Below are 18,430 nucleotides of genomic sequence, written 5' to 3'. Positions count from 1 at the left end.
ATGTGATGTGAGTGTGACATAAAAAATGACATTTTATGAACAATATTTACAGCGTTACAAAGCAAAGATGGAAAACAATATGCTTCGTGTGAAAACTAAATTTAACCACAATCGCAAGAAATTCCTCAGCTATTTTTAGCTAAAATATCAAAATTTGTTTTCAGTTTTGTCGTGGCAACACCAGGCAGGCCAGATTGAGTTACCCTATGGGCCGGATTTGGCCCATGGGGGCCATACTTTGCCCATGTCTGTTTTAGATCCTCTTTTGAATACTTTATTTTGTTTCATTACTTTATTATTTTCATTACACCTAATCTATTATTTCTGATTAAAATATCTCCCAGTATAGATTGCATTCTAATTATATTTTTAGTCATACATTATGTGTGCAATTGTCGTGTGAGTAATCTGACTAATAAGCATGTGGAGCTATCTATAATGAAGCTACGTCTAATGTTCCAGTGACTCATGAATTTAATTAATTATTAAAATTTTAGTCATGCCATGTAATTTCAAGGTCTCGGTTTAACACTTCCTATCTGCCTTATCAATATTTGGCTGGAAAGGATTATCTGTGATTTTGATAGAGGATTGTAATTCATCTGTTGCGGTTCTATGGCCTGGTAGTTAAAGCGTTATACTTAACTATGATGACATCGCAGGTTAAAATATCACCACCACATCACCCAGGGTGGGGCGTATCCAGTAATTTTCAAGGGGGGGAAATTTTATGTTGCCATGTTAGGCCGTAACTACTAGTGGACCATGAGACGTGGATTTCAAGATTCTTGGGGGTTTGTCTATAAAGCGTTTCAAAATATGGAAAGTTGCTATGTATGATCTCAATATATATGATACATTTCAAACGGTGGTTTCTACCCCCTTGGCGTCGCTCCTGCCCAGGGGGTATTAGATTAGGTAACCAATGCCAAACCAGAAATATTCCAGTCCTTTCAAAAATTAAAGTATCGTAATACTAATACTATACATATCAGTGGCTTATTGTAAGGAGCCTTGTTCAGAGCGAAAAGATTATAAATAAGTTGTTTAAAAATCTTTAGTGATTTTATATTTGTGGATAAAAGCAGAATCGAAATCAATGCAATACATTTTCTTTTTGAGTATTTTATATGTTATTGTTTAGTTGATCAGTTCTTTGACGGTACATCTAAATTATTTCACATTCAATTATAAAAAAAAAATTTGTTTATTTGCATATTATGTTCAATCTAATTATCAATTTTTACTTTTATCTACTGCAACAAAAGTTATTTCTTTTAGATTTTTAGAAACGAAACTTAGTGCAACACAATTAGAAGTATTGTATACTTTCTTGATTTTTCAAGGACCGAGTTAAATTAAAAATAATAATAAATTGAACAAAAACGAAACGAACAAAACAAAATATTTATTTTCCAAAAATATCTTCTAAAATTATATTTATACTACTGAGTTATATTAAGTTTATTTAGGTTTATTTTCAGCTTAGAGACGGAATTATTCATTCCTATAAACCATTTTAATTCCCTGTAGTATATCTAGGGTTACTGCGGTTTAAACCCAACCCTTTTAGCTAAGATTTTGTTTTCTCAAAATATGCAAGTTTCACTTATAATTTCGTGAGAAAACCCAAAAAATTTTTGACCGATTTTGACTGAATTTTTAAAAAGTATAAAAGCAAAACAGTGGTATTTTGAGAAAAATTTTCTTTGTATAGAAAAAGCAACGAAACCTGGGTATTTTTTAGAAAGCAATGTTATAGCCTCTGGGACATTATATCCGTGAGTTTGAAAATATATCCTGAGGTCTGGAGTCGAATCTGAATTATTTATTTCAAATCTGACTCATTCCTGTACTATTGAGTTGAAATAAAATACCTGGTATATTACTTATATTGAAATATGCCAAATTGACTCTGAAAATGAATCAAAATAATACCTTTTTTATTTATAAAATATTGCGAAAATAAGGATTTAATGAGAGTATGAGACTTATTAAAACAGGTATTCTAGGTAAATTTAAGCCCACTGGTCCAAACTTTGGAAAAAAATAATTAAAAATAATTGTCATTCAAATATAGGTATTTACAAAGCCAATACTTAGCAATGTAGTATTCTATTTTCCACAAATTAATAGTTATTCAAATTTTTAAAATATCAGTGTCGCATATTGAATGAAGAGCTTAATATTCTTACTTGTTCTCATCTTAATGTGGTTTATTAAGCTAATTTACGTGAATTATTCCTATACATAATCATTGTTTCAGTTATATAATTGTCTATCTGTTTTGTATATTCATAACATTTCAGTTTTTTTATGTTCCTTACTTGAGTTTTGAGTTGCAAGAAATAATTTTGTTTATTTAACAAAGATAATCTCTCTTTAATTTTAACTTGTTCTAAGTTAAGAAGGTTGTTGCCATATGTTAGAGTCATCAGGATGTGTGAATCAATTCTCATGGCAGCTGTTTGTTGTTCTTAGGCCTTGTAAGCTGTATCTTCCACAATTTATTATATGTTAATAATAGTTGAGCATAATTTTGATACTTTAAATCAAGGCTACTCAACCTTCCGAGTATTTGATTCGGACCGGACCTAATTCTTTATTTTGGATCATTAGCCCCACTTTTGAAGTTCCATTTTATAAAATCACTTTTATTGTTTTGAATATATATGAAAAGAACTCTAACACCATAATAAACAATCTTGATTAGCTAATAATCATTATCCGGTCGAGGAAGTGAGCGCTTAAGGATGCCAAAATATAATTTCTGCAAACACCGAACCCAAATAATTTTGAAATTTTATATGCGGATCTTCGGTAGAAATAGTTGAGTAGCCCTGCTTCAGATTACAGGGCAACCAAAACAACAACAAAAAACATGAATTTCTTAATTACTTCTCAAAAAATGAGGAATATTCGGTACTCCCGTAGTGTGGTTAGGCCATATTTTATTCCGATTTTAGTTCTATCACGAGTTTGGGGACTGTCTGTGTTAGCCAAGTGAATATACCCCCTGTCCATAGGTTTAAGTCTCTTTATACAACTTAAAGTAAAGTAGGCGAACAAAATTAGTTACCTCCATATTGTTAAACATACTCCTGGAGCGCTAAAAATTTATTCAACATTTAATAAACTTCTGTTTGTTTAAATGACTTTGATATTGAATTTGGTTTTGAGCTAAATTCTCCCGCCCTAGAGCCTACAGCATCCTTGTACTATATAGGCTACATATGGATCCATGGCCACAAAAGCATAAAAGAAGGATAAATAGTTTGTCTTGCCGGAACCCATTTGATATCATTCTCGAATATGGAAATTTAAAATCCAAATTTACTAAAAAAAAATTATTATTCTTCAATTTCAAATTGGAATGGACATTATTGGAAATATAAAATCTATCAATTATTCTCATATTGCTTATTATTTGAAATATCCTTCTAAGTCGATATTATTGATTTTACTCTTCCTCGCCTTATCATATCATTTAATTTATATTTTTCACCTTTATGATCAAAGCATCAATTATCACATATCAATGATCACAGACAGACATGATTAAGAATCAATAGAAAAGAGATTTAACACATATCATTACAATCTGTCTACAATTGCATATTACCAAAAACTGATAATTCTCAATTCTTTCTATATAATCAGTAAGATTCAAATTGATACGTTTTTAGCAAATTTGTCAAATTGCCCGTTTTGCACTGCGACTAAATTCAAAATTTTTGATAATTTGTCACAGTTGTCAAAACATACATGAATTAAATTAAAAAAAAAAAATGATGAAATTCGCTTGTTTTGCTGTTTTGCTTTGCAATTCAAATTTCAAATGTAAAAATATTTTTTAAAAGTATTAACGAAATATAATCTTGTATCGTTTTGTCAAAGTTGTCAAAAAATACAGGAATTAATTTTTTTTTTTCATAAAAATGATGAAATTTGCTGATTTTGCACTAACCTTGTATCGCTTTGTTGCCCCATATTTATCAAGGATAAGCCTTCCTTATGATAATATTTGTATAGAGATAGCAAGACAGGATGTCTCCTATCAGTTATTGATGTTCTAGTATTTAAGGAGTCTGTGTTATACATGAGTCAGATCTATTGTGAGAATGAAAAACAATTTAAAACAATGAGGGTCTGTGAATATTTTTATAACCCCTTTGTGTAACACCATGTATTTCTTGTTTTTTTGTATAAGATGTTACAGTATGCACTGCAAAAAATATGAAAATTTGCTTGCATTTGAAGGTGTCAAGATAGAAATTTTTTGTTTTGGATATAGCTTGATTGTTTATATCACTAATACCTAGAATGGTAATAAAACTGATTGCCTTTTGTTTTTAATATAGTTTACTAATTGTATATGTCACTGAAATCTAGAAATTGGTATTCAAAAAAAAAAATCAAATCATTTTTTGCATTTTTTTAAAATCCTTGGATTTTGGATGTTGCTTAAAAGTAGAGGATTTTGCAGACTTTTTGATTAGAATTTTAAATGTATTCTGAGAGCCTGGTGTTGCAAGCGTAAGCGTAAGCTAAATCAACACTAAAATGATAAAACAGATTATATTAGAAATCAGTATTTTTAGTAAACCAAGATAACAGTAAATCAGTGGTTTCCAACCGTTTTCGTTAAAAACCTTTTCTTTAATCATTTTGGATTTCTTCATTCTTCCCTCACTGTACACAAAACTACCATACTTTTCCTTCTTGATTCCTTAATTAGGGGGAAACGTGGGAGTCAATCGAGGTTTCATTTCAGAATTATTATCAAATAACTTACGGTAAAATTTTGAAATGACCACAAGCACAACTATCTTAATGAATTGCATCGGCCTGTTATATTCTTTGGCCTACATTATGTTATTTTTATCAGTATATTTGATAAATTTGAAGGTCAGATAATTTTTTTTACCCGATTCTTTCAAATTACATAAGGAGAAAATAAATTTGCATTTAGCTTCGAACGTATCGTGTTATTTTTGAAGAATTAATCAGATCATCTCCGGTCACATTTTCTTTTATTAAATCCATAATGCTTTGTATGTATGCTCGTCCTACGCAATAACACATTTATGGTTGACCTACCTAATTCATCTGAAGACCTCTAAATATGACCTGAAAATTACCGTAGATCAACGTCAGACATGCTGTTCATGGTCTTACTTTCAACGAGCCATTATGGATCGACCTTGGGAATACTGATTTCCTAACACGGCACTATGAAACTGATAAATTTAGAACCTGGTTTTGTTTGATATTACAAATTGAAAATATCGATTCAGTTTCGACTCTTATATAATTGGTTTCCATATGTGTAATATATCCTGATTGAAATTTGCAGTTCCTCTGTTGTTATTTATATCTGACATTGGTCGTTTTGCATATAGCATTTTCATTACTCCCGTACTATGTGTACCAGGTTAGGGTTAGAGTATGATTTTGTTTCGATTTTCCTTCTTTTAGTTCTATTACGAGTTCGGGGACTGTCTGTATTAGCCAAGTGAATATTCCCCCTGCCCATCAGTTTCAGTCCCTTTACACAACTTGATGTAAAATAGGCGAACAAAATTAGTTACCTTCGTACTGGTACACATACTTCTGGAGCGCCGCATTTTCAATTAGAAACATTTCAATTTTTTTTGTAGTTTTGTGTTTGTCTCGTTTCATAACCAATTCTTTTTAAAAAAAAATTTAAAATATATGTAAAGTGTGCTGAATTTTTTTCACAGCCAATATTTATATGGAGAAATCTATAGGGCTACAAAAACTGTAAACTTTTTACATTCTTAGACTAGGTACATAACAGACTTAGATAAAGTTTTGAAATCTTTTTTTGAATCCATAATAATAGTGTCTCTTACAATAGCTTGTCAAATTTTTATAACACACTAAACACTGTATAAATATTTATCTGAAGATAGTTGTAGGGCTACAAAAATTGTTGTAAACATTGCGACTTAGCTGCATAAAACTTCAGCTAAATATTCTGAAAAATTGTATAGAATATTAGCCAAATTTTTAGTGCGATCAGAGTTATATGTGTATAAGCCGACTCCTTTTTTTGAGTTTTAAACTCTAATTTTATGCGAGGATATGCTGTATTTATATTTTTTGTTTTGTTCTTTGTTGAAAATGACTCTTTTTATAACATATTCAAGTTCAGTATTTCATATTGAAAAAATTATTTTCGAATCTATTGACATTGGTAGATTATTCGGTTTCACTCATCCTATGAACTCCTTTATCAATACTATTCGCAATTTTAGTTGGGGTTGGCATGGCCCGTATATACAAACTCTTGCTCATTAATCACAAATGTCCAGGCTCAATAACCTTGTTGAGTTTGAAACAGTAATCCTTTTCAATTATGTAAATTGGTTTTGATCAATTAAAATTATCCTGTTTATATTTTTAACCCTTTTGCTTCTTGTTTTCAGAATCATGTCCGAGCAAAGCCAATGATACAGTTCCAAGGGAATCAAGGGGTACGTAATGATATTTATTACAAAACATTTATTTGACGTAAAACAAATGAAATCGAAAATGTTTAAATTAATTTTAGAATGATTACAGTGAATACAATCCGGTTTTACGGTTTCACTCCTTATGCTCTCGAAGTATTCGTACCAAGATGGCGCACAAACTGAACATAGTATGTGTACCAGGTTAGGATTCAGGTTGTGCGTCATCTTGGTATGAATTATCCGGAGTACCAATTTAATTTTGGTGAGCAAAAAATTGAGAATACATAACGAAACCATTTAACATTTAATTACGCGAAGGATTTTGTAATCATCTAGTATCCAATTACATTTAAAAACAAATTTTTCGAATTTGGATCTTCTAAATCTATTTTTTCATTTGTAGGGAAATTTTGTTTAGGGTCCCGTATGAAAATATATTAAGCAAAAATTAAAGACCCTGAACCTTTTAACTTTGAACCAACGCATGTCATAAAATCAATAACCACAATATTTGTGCTTGCAACTACTAGAAAGCCCATGTTAAATAAAGTTGCGTCCCACAAAGTTTTACTCAGTTATTTGTATATGGCCCTTCTGTATTTTAAAGGTTTTCGTCTAACATCATGCTTGTGTAGAGCCTGTCTCCCAGCACACATATAAGTATTATTACCTAAATTGTTGTTTATAGTTACCACTCCTATTAATAATTCTTAAGAATCGTTTTCAGAAAAATCTGAGTAAACACTGAAACCTAATTGACCGGAACCACGAATGCCTCAATATTCCAAAATAGTCGTTTCTCTTTATCCTCAATGACGCAACTAAATGTTGACTTTAAATAATGACTCATTTTCAATGATGTAAATGCGGCATGTTAAAAGATGAATAGATACCAATTATTCCCTGTCTATATGGAGCAGTTAACGTCAGAACATTAGCAAATAAAAAATGCTCGATTTATTTTGTTTTTTGGAAATTTTCATTCAAAGAAAACATTGAAATTCAAGGTTTATTTAGACTGATAAAAATTGTCATAAAGTCTTGTTATTAACGATTTTCAAATTTTGTCAGGAGTCAATTCTCAATATATCTTAACAAGATTTATTGGACACGAAATGTACCCATGGATCATTTTGTTATTGTTGATCTCCATGTGTTGGTATTTCTTTTCTTGTGAATAAATCGCTTTTCTCATTAACTACTGGACCAATTGCTTTATAATTTTTTGTTTGTTTGCGATGACGTCACCAGAAATTTAAAATTGCGTCCTTTGCAATAGTTCTGCTTTCAAATTTGCTACTGTGACAGATTACAGAAACATATATTTGAGCATCGTTCTTTATTTTTTTATCAATATTATCCAAGTTATCCATTTACAGATCTGTATGGGTGTACAAACTATATAATATACGGTATACAATTTAATAAAATTTTATGACTTTTCGACACCCTATCCTTTATTAGCCCCTGTAATTTATAACTGTCACACTTGAGTTGGGAATTAATGTAAAACAATAAACATAAAAATACCAAAAAACAGGAAAACATTGAATCTAGCAATTGATTAGGGGTGGCGAAAGATTGCTGGAATGATTATCAAATGTTCATATTTGATGTCCTCTTGCCTGTATTATTATTGCACACTATTTAATTGGACTTTAAACCTTTTTAAATTAACACCTTCAAGTGACAACATGCTAATGACATATCAGACTTTTAACACACAGAGAATATACTTTTGTCACTTTAGTGTGACATGTTATAGATTTGCACTTCCACATCAAATCAATGAATATGAATATTCATACAATATCAAATTATTTTGACAACTGTTCATATTAGCTAAACTAGGAGCCTGTTGAATGCGAGTTCACGGCTTCTGTCTAATGTTTTGGCTTCATCCTAATTTTTAAATATATTTTTTTTAAATATTGGGTATCTGCAGATTGCAATATCTTAATTCAAATTTATTTTGATTAATATTTATCGATTTTAATCGGTAAGTATGTTGATAGGTATTTGTCTGTTTGTCTGTCTGTTAGATGCAAGCGATATCTCACGAAAGCGAGATTGGATCTGCTGCAGATTTCGAATGTGCATTCATCATATCTCGTACCAGAAGCCTATTGATTTTGGGCGAATTATGTCGTATAATTAGAGAGTTATATATTAATTAGTGATGGGACACAAGGTGTCACTATGGATTAAGAGCGCTGTTTTGGAGGATCCTCTAACTGTCGATCGATAAGTCTTCGGGGTCTCTGACCGATATTCTTGTTTATTCATTTGCAGTGCGTTTAACTGATTTGCAACTTAAAATCAATAGACATAGATAATTTAGATTTGTAATAATGTGAAATTAGCTAAACTTTAGGAATATGATTCTTTGAATAAATATAAAGTGATAGAGATAAAACACTCTAAATTGGTGATACCTGACTCATGTGTGCTCACTCAAAAGTCTCTGAGCGGAGTTATGGGGGCCACTCGATGGCAATAGCTACTACTATATAGAATTATAGTGGTGCCATTATATGGTAGAAAACTTGGATTATAGTCAATTGTAGTTAACCAAATTTTTTGTTGCACTAGGACACTACACTCATAGTATATGTACCAGGTTAGATTCAGGCCATAATTTTATTCTGATTTCCCTATTTTAGTTCTATTACGAGTTCGGGGACTGTCTGTGTTAGCCAAGTGAATATACCCTCTGCCCATAGGTTTCAGTCCCTTTACACAACTTGATGTAAAGTAGGCGAACAAAAGTAGTTACCGCCATATTGGTACACACACTTCTGGAGCACCCTTCACTCAACTCATCTGGCACTTTTTGCCTGTATACGCTACACAGTGTTGTGGCTTTTAGCCATTCAAAGTTTTGTACTCAATGTTGTCAAACTTACTGAAATTCTACTTTTTTAACAGTTCATCAATATACCTGTTCCTGGAGGAGAGAAAGAAATGCAAAAGTTCTCATTCCAAGTTTCAAATTTAGCTCAATCTGCCGGAGATTGTTTGCAACAAATAAGATCTGGGTAAGATTTCATAATTTTTTTTATTAATCTTGTTCCAAGGCGAGATGCCAGAATAAAAACTAGGCATTAGGAAAACCAGAAATGGGGGGTTGGGAAAAATTCACTCCCAATTCAAAAAAGACTAACGCTTCGAAAACAATATATGGTATCGATAAATTCCCTTTGCAACTTTAAAGAGAATTTAAGACTTTATGGCACCTTATATTATATCATAACAATGTTTGGGGTTTGACGGCACACCAACCTTTCGTCTTTCACCCACATTGAGTTAAACATTTTCTTGTGTTGCAGTGGTACTGGGAGAGTAGAATGTCTTGGAAACATTCAACAGAAAGTTACTGTAAATGCAACCGATGATTCCTACGATATGACGAGGCAAAGAATGACGCAAGCTAAGAAAGAAGAGCAAAAAGCTAGGTAAGTTCAATCAATTTGACACTAATTTGTTGGCGCATTGCGCTTTAACTATGTTGAAAGGCTGTGAAGTTAAAGAAAGTTCACAATTGACTCCAGACTTGGGATCAAGAAACTTTCCTTTAGGCAGCCGCGTCAAAAAATTTCAGTCCAACTCCAGCACCAAACTCAAAGAATATTAAATTTTGATATTAAAAACATTGGTTTACTCAAGCCTTTTTAATAGAATGTTAAGAACTCATAGTAAATTTAATGCTTTTTCAAGCTATAAATAATGAGCTAACTTTGCTGGTGTTGAAAATAGGGTATTTTCAGTTCAAATCCCATTTTTTCGCGTTTTGGCAATATTTAATACTTTAGTATTTCAGGAATTATTGTTTTTAGTTATTTGCTCTACTTAATTAAGGTTGAATTGAGTATTCCAGGAATTATTATCTTTCGCTATTTGCTTTACTTATGCTGTGAATATGTCAATGTTAGTAACAATATACCGCCGTTAAGTCCATGCATCTGAAACAAATAATTGAATGAGTATTCTTTTTATTCGATATACCAAGCTAGGCCATGGTTCACTATATGACATTAAGTTGTCTAATCATTCTTGCACACCCAGGATAAATATTAAAATCCAATGCCATTAATATGTAATTTTATCTTTTTTATGAGTAAACCCTTGTTTGCAGATTCAATTGTTTGAATATTAATCTGTTCAAAATCTCATTGTTATAATGTTATATCAGCCTAATAAAAGTATTTTATAACAGAATAACGGAAGTAATAAAAGTGACTAATTCACTTTCAAATTCATGTTAGGTTTTACTGAAACAATGGCCCAATTTTAACAATTTGTCTACTTATTCGGCGGGCTATTTTGACATAGCCAAGTTGGCATTATAGGGTTAAGATCTATACCCATCTTTTGATATGTGATACTTTTGATAGGCTTTGATTATGTCGATTTTTCTTAGAAATTCAGGTCGTTTCAAAAATATATTAGGTGAAACAAATTACTATGAAACTATCCCCATATCCAATATGGGTATTCCCGTAGTGTGTGTTAGGGTTAGTCCATAATTTTATTTCAATTTTACTTCTATTACGAGTTCGAGGATGATTTTTGTTAACCAAGTGAATATACTCCTTGTCCATAGGTTCAGTCCTTTTACACAACTTCATGTAAAGTAGGCAAACCAGATTAAGTAGGTATACATACTTCTAGAGCGCCCCAATATATAGTGGTAACCAGGCAATGGTTGTGGTTTGCCATATGGTTAAGTTATCTTTTTTTTTTTTTTTTTCACTAGAATAAATATGAACCATACGTGATCACAATAGTTACTGTGAAAGTTTATTATTAATTAAAACTCGCACTCACTTGATAATGATAAGTTGACATTGCTCGAAGCAAAAACAGAGTCAATCTCATGAAACGAAAAGAGATTTATTTTGGAGCAAAGTTATGTTCGACCATTGTGATACCAAGAGTGACTGAAACTACTTAGAATTATGGTTGTGCGGTACACGCCAGTAAATACTGGTTGATGCAAGACATGAAGCGTTTCAATCAATGCAATCAGGAAAACAGCCATCTATTCTGCATATATGAAGTTCTTGGAGAAACAAAATTATTTGCAATTTGCGAACAACATTAATAACATCACTTATTTGCAACTAAGATTAGGGCGCTCCAGAAGTATGTATACCAATATTAAGGTAACTAATTTTGTTCGCCTATTTTACATCAAAATGTGTAGAGGGACTGAAACCTACAGGGATTATATCCACTTGGCTAACACAGACAGAGAGGACAGTACCCGAACTTGTAATAGAACTAAAATATGGAAAATCAGACTAAAATTATGGCCTAACCTTAACCTGGTACACATACTACGGGATTACCAAGATTAGGGTCATAGGTCATATATTATTATGTGATCCATCATAATTCAGTGCTAATCCTGTATAATGTGTCATTTATTAATTATCAGTTATTGATTCCTTGTTACTTGCGCTCAAATTGTTTTCAATATGTCTGAGTAATCCACAATCAGCTGATTATTGTAATTCTTGTATTGGTATTATATCATGAATTTCTTGCTCCCTATATATTTAGTTTCTTAGAATTGATAATTCTTGTTACTTTAGCGATTCTGATTGTCAGCTTCTGGCAATATGTATGTCGTGTGGTTAACTTGATTAGAACAGAAAATAAAATTAATGTTGTCCTGTCTAATGGAGTCACTCCTACAAACAGTTACTTCCACAGTTACTTTGTTACTTCCCAGCAATGACTGTAATTTCTAGTACAGCCGTCTGTATTACAGTATTTAGGACAGTCAGATAATTTATCAGAAGAGCTGTATGCCCCAGATTATGTTTTGGGTCTGTCTTACGCATCCCTTTTTCAACATCAATAATTGTCAGCTCACCTGTAATTATATCTTATAGTTTTGGGACCAATAAACATACATTACATACTTGTGTGTTTGTTTGTCGTAATATACCAATCTATACTGTGAAATTCCATATTTAATGGGAATCTAGAAATGATAACTCACATAGGTTAAGGCAGGGTTTCCCAAACTGGGGTGCGGACCTCTGGAAGTCTGTCATGACTGACTGATGTCCTGACTGTATGATGTCAAAATACACGACTTGCCGTAGAATTGGATCTACGAGTTTGCTTGTCACGAATTGCTCTAAAATCGATGAATTGTGCAGTAAAAAGCAACCTCATCTATCACATTAATGTTGTTTGTGTTGTTATGTTTTAACTGAAACATTGTTTTCCTTCGTTAGTTCGAAACAAATTGATACGGCATAGGAAAATTGAGATTCACAAATAGGGAAACAAATAGTTTGGGAAACCCTGGGTCAAGGGATATAAATAATAAGTCAAATATATTACCGGCCATTCAAAGTATATCAAATTTTGGATAAAATTCATCTTATACACGAATTAACTTGAAAAATGGAGTTTTTGGATATTGGATAAGATTTTTATATTTGTCCAGAGGGAGAGAAAAACAATAGGATGACTTAAGCTTATAGTGAACCATTGTTCTAGTCCAGTTACCAGCAAATGCATGAATTTGTTAATGGGCATGCACGAAAATCCAATTTTTAACATAATCTCACTTTATACCATTAATGTGGTTTCACTGTCTGAACATTATCAGTTCATTAACTTAATAAGCTTGCAAGGTTCATTACCAAGCAAGGATTAGTTGTGCGTTGAGCAGATTGCGGCCGAGACAGCCTGTCTGTTCGTATCCCGTGACTTGTTGTGTTTAGTTCTTGTGCAAACAATTCAATTCTTTACACCTCCAATAAACGTGTGTTTCTCTCTTTTGTCTTTCAAGTATAATGAACTAGTTTATCTGAAAATTGTCTATCCATTTACATAATATAGAAATAATACTGGTGTCGTAGTAACGTATCAAAACAAAACTTTGATTTTTTTCTTAATTTCAAATCACTTTTCGTGAAATATGTGACTTGAAAGTTTTTGATAGCTAGCGACTCAAGTTCAAGTTGAGTAAATAACACAGCTTCAGTAAATAAAATTGGTTTGTAAAATAAATATTAGTTCAAGAACGAGATACTGTTTCTCAACTATCATGTCAAAATGTTTTTGAAAAAAGTTAGGAAGTATTTTTAATAAAACACCTGTGTGTGAAGTAATAACATACTTGTTGAAATTATTGTGCGTCTTGTTTGCCATTATTGTCAATAAGATTTGCGTCATGTTTGAGGGCAAAGGTGATTTGAGCCAGGCTGGGCAATAAATAATTACAATAAATGTTTTTGCTTTTGCAGAGTTTGTTTACATTGGTACTTAATTAAGTTTGATATTATCATTTCAAAAAATAATATTTTGTTTCGCCTTATTCAGCGACTTTATTAACAATGTCATGAACTTTTTGTCGCGACAAAGTGCGAATAAAGTGCTTATTTTGCGGTTTGCATTGTCAACAGAGATTCACTAATTTAGAAACACTTAACGTCATGTTGAACTTTGACAAATACACAGCTGATATTGAAGAGTACTTCTTACACACCGATATGCTTTAAATGATTATCAGCTGTTTGTTATTGGCATGTGAATATTATAAGCTGATCTATTAGAGCTATGAATAAATTTTTATTTAATTTTTTGGGGGATTTGTGATAAGCAATATATTGATTTAACTAGATTTTATCTGGTTAGGAAGTACTTAGAACAAGCAACTGTGACTATCTTCTTTCCATTTACCGAATGTTGTGAGATGTATATGAATTCGTTCATTTATGATAATGAGCAGCAAACATTGGGATAAATCAATGTATTCCATATAGGAATTTGAAAAGTAAAACTAAGAGACCTTCTGAGGCTTCTAGGGACTTTCTTCCATTTTTAAATACTGAAAATTTACAACCGTTTGGGTAATTTGTTACAGTGAAAAGCAATTTTTTCTGTTAACAACCACAATTTAGCTTTTAATAAAGCAGAGGTTCCCAAAGTTGCTTGACAAGGGGCCAAAATTAGAAGCAAAAGGATATTCACGGGATTATGGCAATTTGAAAACATAAATGCAGAATGTATTTGACTGTGATGCATAAGATTAAAAAATTCACATTATGGCTTGAAAATTACGAAATCCATCAATTTTATCATTATCGTAACACATTCTTGACAAAGTAAATCACTAAATTAGTTTATGGAAATTCAAAGATTTTTTGATATAGTATGTATGTATTCGTGGAAACTTATTTCATTCAAGCATTTTACGATATCGGAAAAAGTGACGGTACTTACAAATTTGTGATACTGGTAAATAGAAATTCTAAGAATGGAAATCATAGCCTATCTTATTATACTCATCTGTTTTTGAATAAACAAGGGTCAGGGGGCGGGTTGTAGGTGGGGAAAAGTGAGACTGCTGTCTCGATTTCTGCTTGACTTGATATACATTGTTCTCTTGTTATTTTACACAATCTGAATATAATTGGGTTGATTAAATTGGGATAATTAGGCCTTTTGAATCACTTTTTAGATCATATTTTAATTTAATTCATATTTTGCTCGCAGTAGAACGAAATTAGCTAACTGTATGTCACATTTTAAGGTTTTAAAAAAATAGTTTAATCATATTTTTCAGATCTGTAGAGCCAAACCTAAAAATGAACATGAGGCACTAGCTAAAATAAAATATAAAAAATTACAGTTTTATCAAATCCCTCTGGTCCATGATAGAAGACCAAATAACGTCCATTTCTGAATAATTTGGTTTTACAGCCGCAATATGCATTTTTGGATATATTTTCCATACAGTTTCTAATAATAATAAAAGCTCTCTGTGAATTTATTAAATTGTTATTTCACCCTGCTTTTTCACGCATTAATTTAGAATAATTAAAGAAGAACAAAAACTCTAAATCATTATATAAATCCCTTATAATATAGTCCTAGTCCTGACTCTTTCGAGTAAGACAGTTAGTATTGATAATTATTTCTCAGTAAAGAACCGGAATTATCTTGAAACTTGACACCTTGAAAAAATAATTGTCTGTGAATCGTAGACAAAAGATTTGCAGTTGTTTTTAAGTCGTCACACTTCGTGCATGGTTGGTTTGACAACTTTGCTTGAGGGTGTTTTTAACAAATGGACCAGGTTGACATTTATTAAGTTACGTAGAGTATTTTTAAAAATTGCAAAGGAAATTTATCGATATCATATATTGTTTTGGCCCTCACAGATGGGTACTCCCGTGGTGTGTGTACGGGGTCAGCGTTAGGCCATTACCTCATCATGATTTCTATTACCAGTTCATGGAGTGTCTGTGTTAGCCAAGTGAATATAAACCCCTGCCCATAGGCTTCCGTCCCTTTACACAACTTGTTGTACAATAGGTGAATTTCGTTAGTTAAAATTTGTTACCTTCATATTGGTATACACACTTCTGGAGTGCCCATAGGTGTATTAAATGAAGTAAAAACACTTAAACAATTACTGAATAAAAAACAACAATCCTGGTTAAGATATTTAGAGAACTGACTTCATAACAAAATTGAAATTGTAAAGGGACTTTATGGACTGTATTATTAACAATATATTGTATGTCCTTGGAAGTATATTTGTCTTTGCAAAGCCGAGAATTGTTACGTACGTTTATTATGTTGTCTGACTAAACAAGGTGTAATACAACATACAAGCACTCAGAGAAACACCATCATGGCTCAAGACAAGCCTAAAATTGATTGAATATTTGCATACATTTGATATTACCATTAGTTACCATGTCATAAATGCTTATTTAATAAGAAGAATTAACAATATTTTTTTTGATATAAGCTTGCAATGTTGGGCTTTTTGACCATTTCTGAATCAGTCTTTTTATGACAGGCACTCAGTTATGCATATTAGGATGTCCATGATAAATTGACTATTTGAATACTTTGGGAATTAGTGATATACCATGTAATAAATGCAGGAAGGAATTTTAGTGTTATATTTCCAATATACTTCACTAATTTCACATTAGTGTAATACTTATTCATGCGCAGATTATAAACTATTGAAAACTTGGAGCGAACGTAAAACGTCGGTTTTCAAATAAAGGTAAAATGGAGACTCTTAAAATAATCGAGTTTTAAGTTTTAAAAAAGGTTGGACACCACTGTACTAAGCATTAGCGGACACTAACTTTGATTGATTAACAAAGTTTAATTCGATACTTGTTTACTTGTCATAGCTTAGTTTATTTATAACTTATTAATTACATTTGTGAGGCCGTGGCTATGTATTATCCGTTCCGAACACACATCCCCTTGCGTCAATTAATCTATTTATAGTCAGACAAATTTCTTATAGCGATGCATTCTCTCATTTGGTAAATTAGTGCGGATGGATTTAGATGGTAATTCAATGACTATAACGTGACATAACATATAAATTTCCGAGAAAATTTTGCATTAACTATGCGACTGATGAGTCATAACCTTGATTAATGTATCCATGGAATACATGGTGCCAAAAATTTAATAAAAATAGTGGAATTTTCTTATTTTTTAACAAAAAGAATGCAAATACATCGGTTCAAAGGTTCATACCGTCGGTTTCGTTGTGTCAAAAATATTTCAACATCATTTTTCAGGTCAAAATTTAAGATGAAATAAAAATGTTTTTAGTTTCAGATGTCTGGAGGATTTTATTTTAAGCTAAATTTGAAAATTAAGATTTTTTAGAATTTGAATACTGGTAATTGAATTTGATATTTTTTCTGTTTCTACGATTTTGCATAAATTCATTTTTTTTTATTTTACAGCACGAAAGTGATAAAGCAACCAGGGGGTACTAAGATGGGTAAGCAATTCTTTCGTAATTAATTATTTACAAATCGTTACTTATAGAAGTGGAATTGAAATAAGTTTAATATTCAAATTGATTTTAATTTTTCTTCGACATTTAATTTAGGATAGTAGCTTACATTTTAGAAATTTGTAAATCTAACCACGAATTTATTAATCCAAGAATTTGTAAGTTTGTTAGTCTAAGCAATAAAGAAAGGCTTGTTGGTGATGATTGTTATTTGTCAAACAGCTATAAAGTGCTAAAAAATTAAATTTAGGAATATGTCAATTTTGGCATCGAATTTTTTGGGATAAATAATAAATTTGTCTAAATTAATACAAAGATGGTAAATTAAAAAAAAAAAAAACAGTAGAATATAAAATATTTCTGTACCTATTTAGGCGTTTTAATTTCAACATTTTGGCTTCTGTTGTCTTCAAATATTATACGTAGATTGAAAGTTTACGTACGTGTCGTCATTGCGGGCATAAAATTATTAGTTTAAATCTCTTTATTTATCGAATGCTTATCGTACGACACGACACGCAATCTATGTTGTTTCATATTTATTTTTAACGTTTACATATGGAGATATACCGGCTTATCGATGTATTTTTAAATATAATCCAACGTCATACCCCCAGGCAAAGTTTATAAGAAGACTGGCAAAGGACGTATCATGGAGAAATCTACTAAAAGACTAAGTCCTGATACTCGAGCTCCAACACCTCCTGTTTCAAGGCACACACCTACTATAATAGGAAGGTCTGTGATATATATTTTACTAAAGGACAATTGCATCAATAAATTTGGGTACTCCTGTAGTGTGTGTACCAGGTTGGGTTCCAATTTTCCTTTTTTTAGTTTTGTTATAAATTCGGGAACTGTCTGGGTTAGCCCCTTGCCCATAGTTTTCAGTCCCTAATACAACTTGATGTAAAGTAGGCGAACAAAATTAGTTACCTCCATATTGGTACACACTTTACTGGAGCGCCGCGTGAGGTGTATCCCACATAGCACCATATCCAACCCTATTACCAGCGCAAGTAAATCCTCTATTCATTTACAAACTAGAACTTCTATAGCACTGAATTATACAGTTTCCTGCCTTGAGTTCCAACATCGCAGGGAGTTCATAAAGTCTTTCAATTTTTTAAATTTTATA

General features: G+C 31.6%; 2 protein-coding genes across 3 annotated transcripts in view; both read left to right on the top strand.

Moving 5' to 3' along the window:
- The window catches only part of LOC120329543 (protein THEM6-like), a 145,371-nt gene that overhangs the window by 103,129 nt on the left and 23,812 nt on the right, over positions 1-18,430 (top strand). The window lies entirely within an intron of this gene.
- LOC120330157 (RNA polymerase II elongation factor ELL-like) overlaps positions 1-18,430 on the top strand; it is a 36,778-nt gene that overhangs the window by 3,332 nt on the left and 15,016 nt on the right. For both annotated transcript variants that reach the window (XR_005567813.2, XM_039397007.2), the window contains exons 2-6: positions 6,453-6,500; positions 9,408-9,517; positions 9,809-9,934; positions 17,240-17,277; positions 17,910-18,030. Coding sequence is in view for 1 of the 2 variants with exons in the window: in XM_039397007.2 (XP_039252941.2) it covers positions 6,453-6,500; positions 9,408-9,517; positions 9,809-9,934; positions 17,240-17,277; positions 17,910-18,030 (443 nt within the window). In the remaining variant the exon portion in view is untranslated. The remainder of the gene's footprint in view (positions 1-6,452; positions 6,501-9,407; positions 9,518-9,808; positions 9,935-17,239; positions 17,278-17,909; positions 18,031-18,430) is intronic.

The sequence above is a fragment of the Styela clava genome, chromosome 12 (assembly GCF_964204865.1).
Source record: "Styela clava chromosome 12, kaStyClav1.hap1.2, whole genome shotgun sequence".
Taxonomy (NCBI): domain Eukaryota; kingdom Metazoa; phylum Chordata; class Ascidiacea; order Stolidobranchia; family Styelidae; genus Styela; species Styela clava.
Note: the sequence above shows the minus strand (reverse complement) of the source record. Positions and strands in the feature narration are given on the sequence as shown.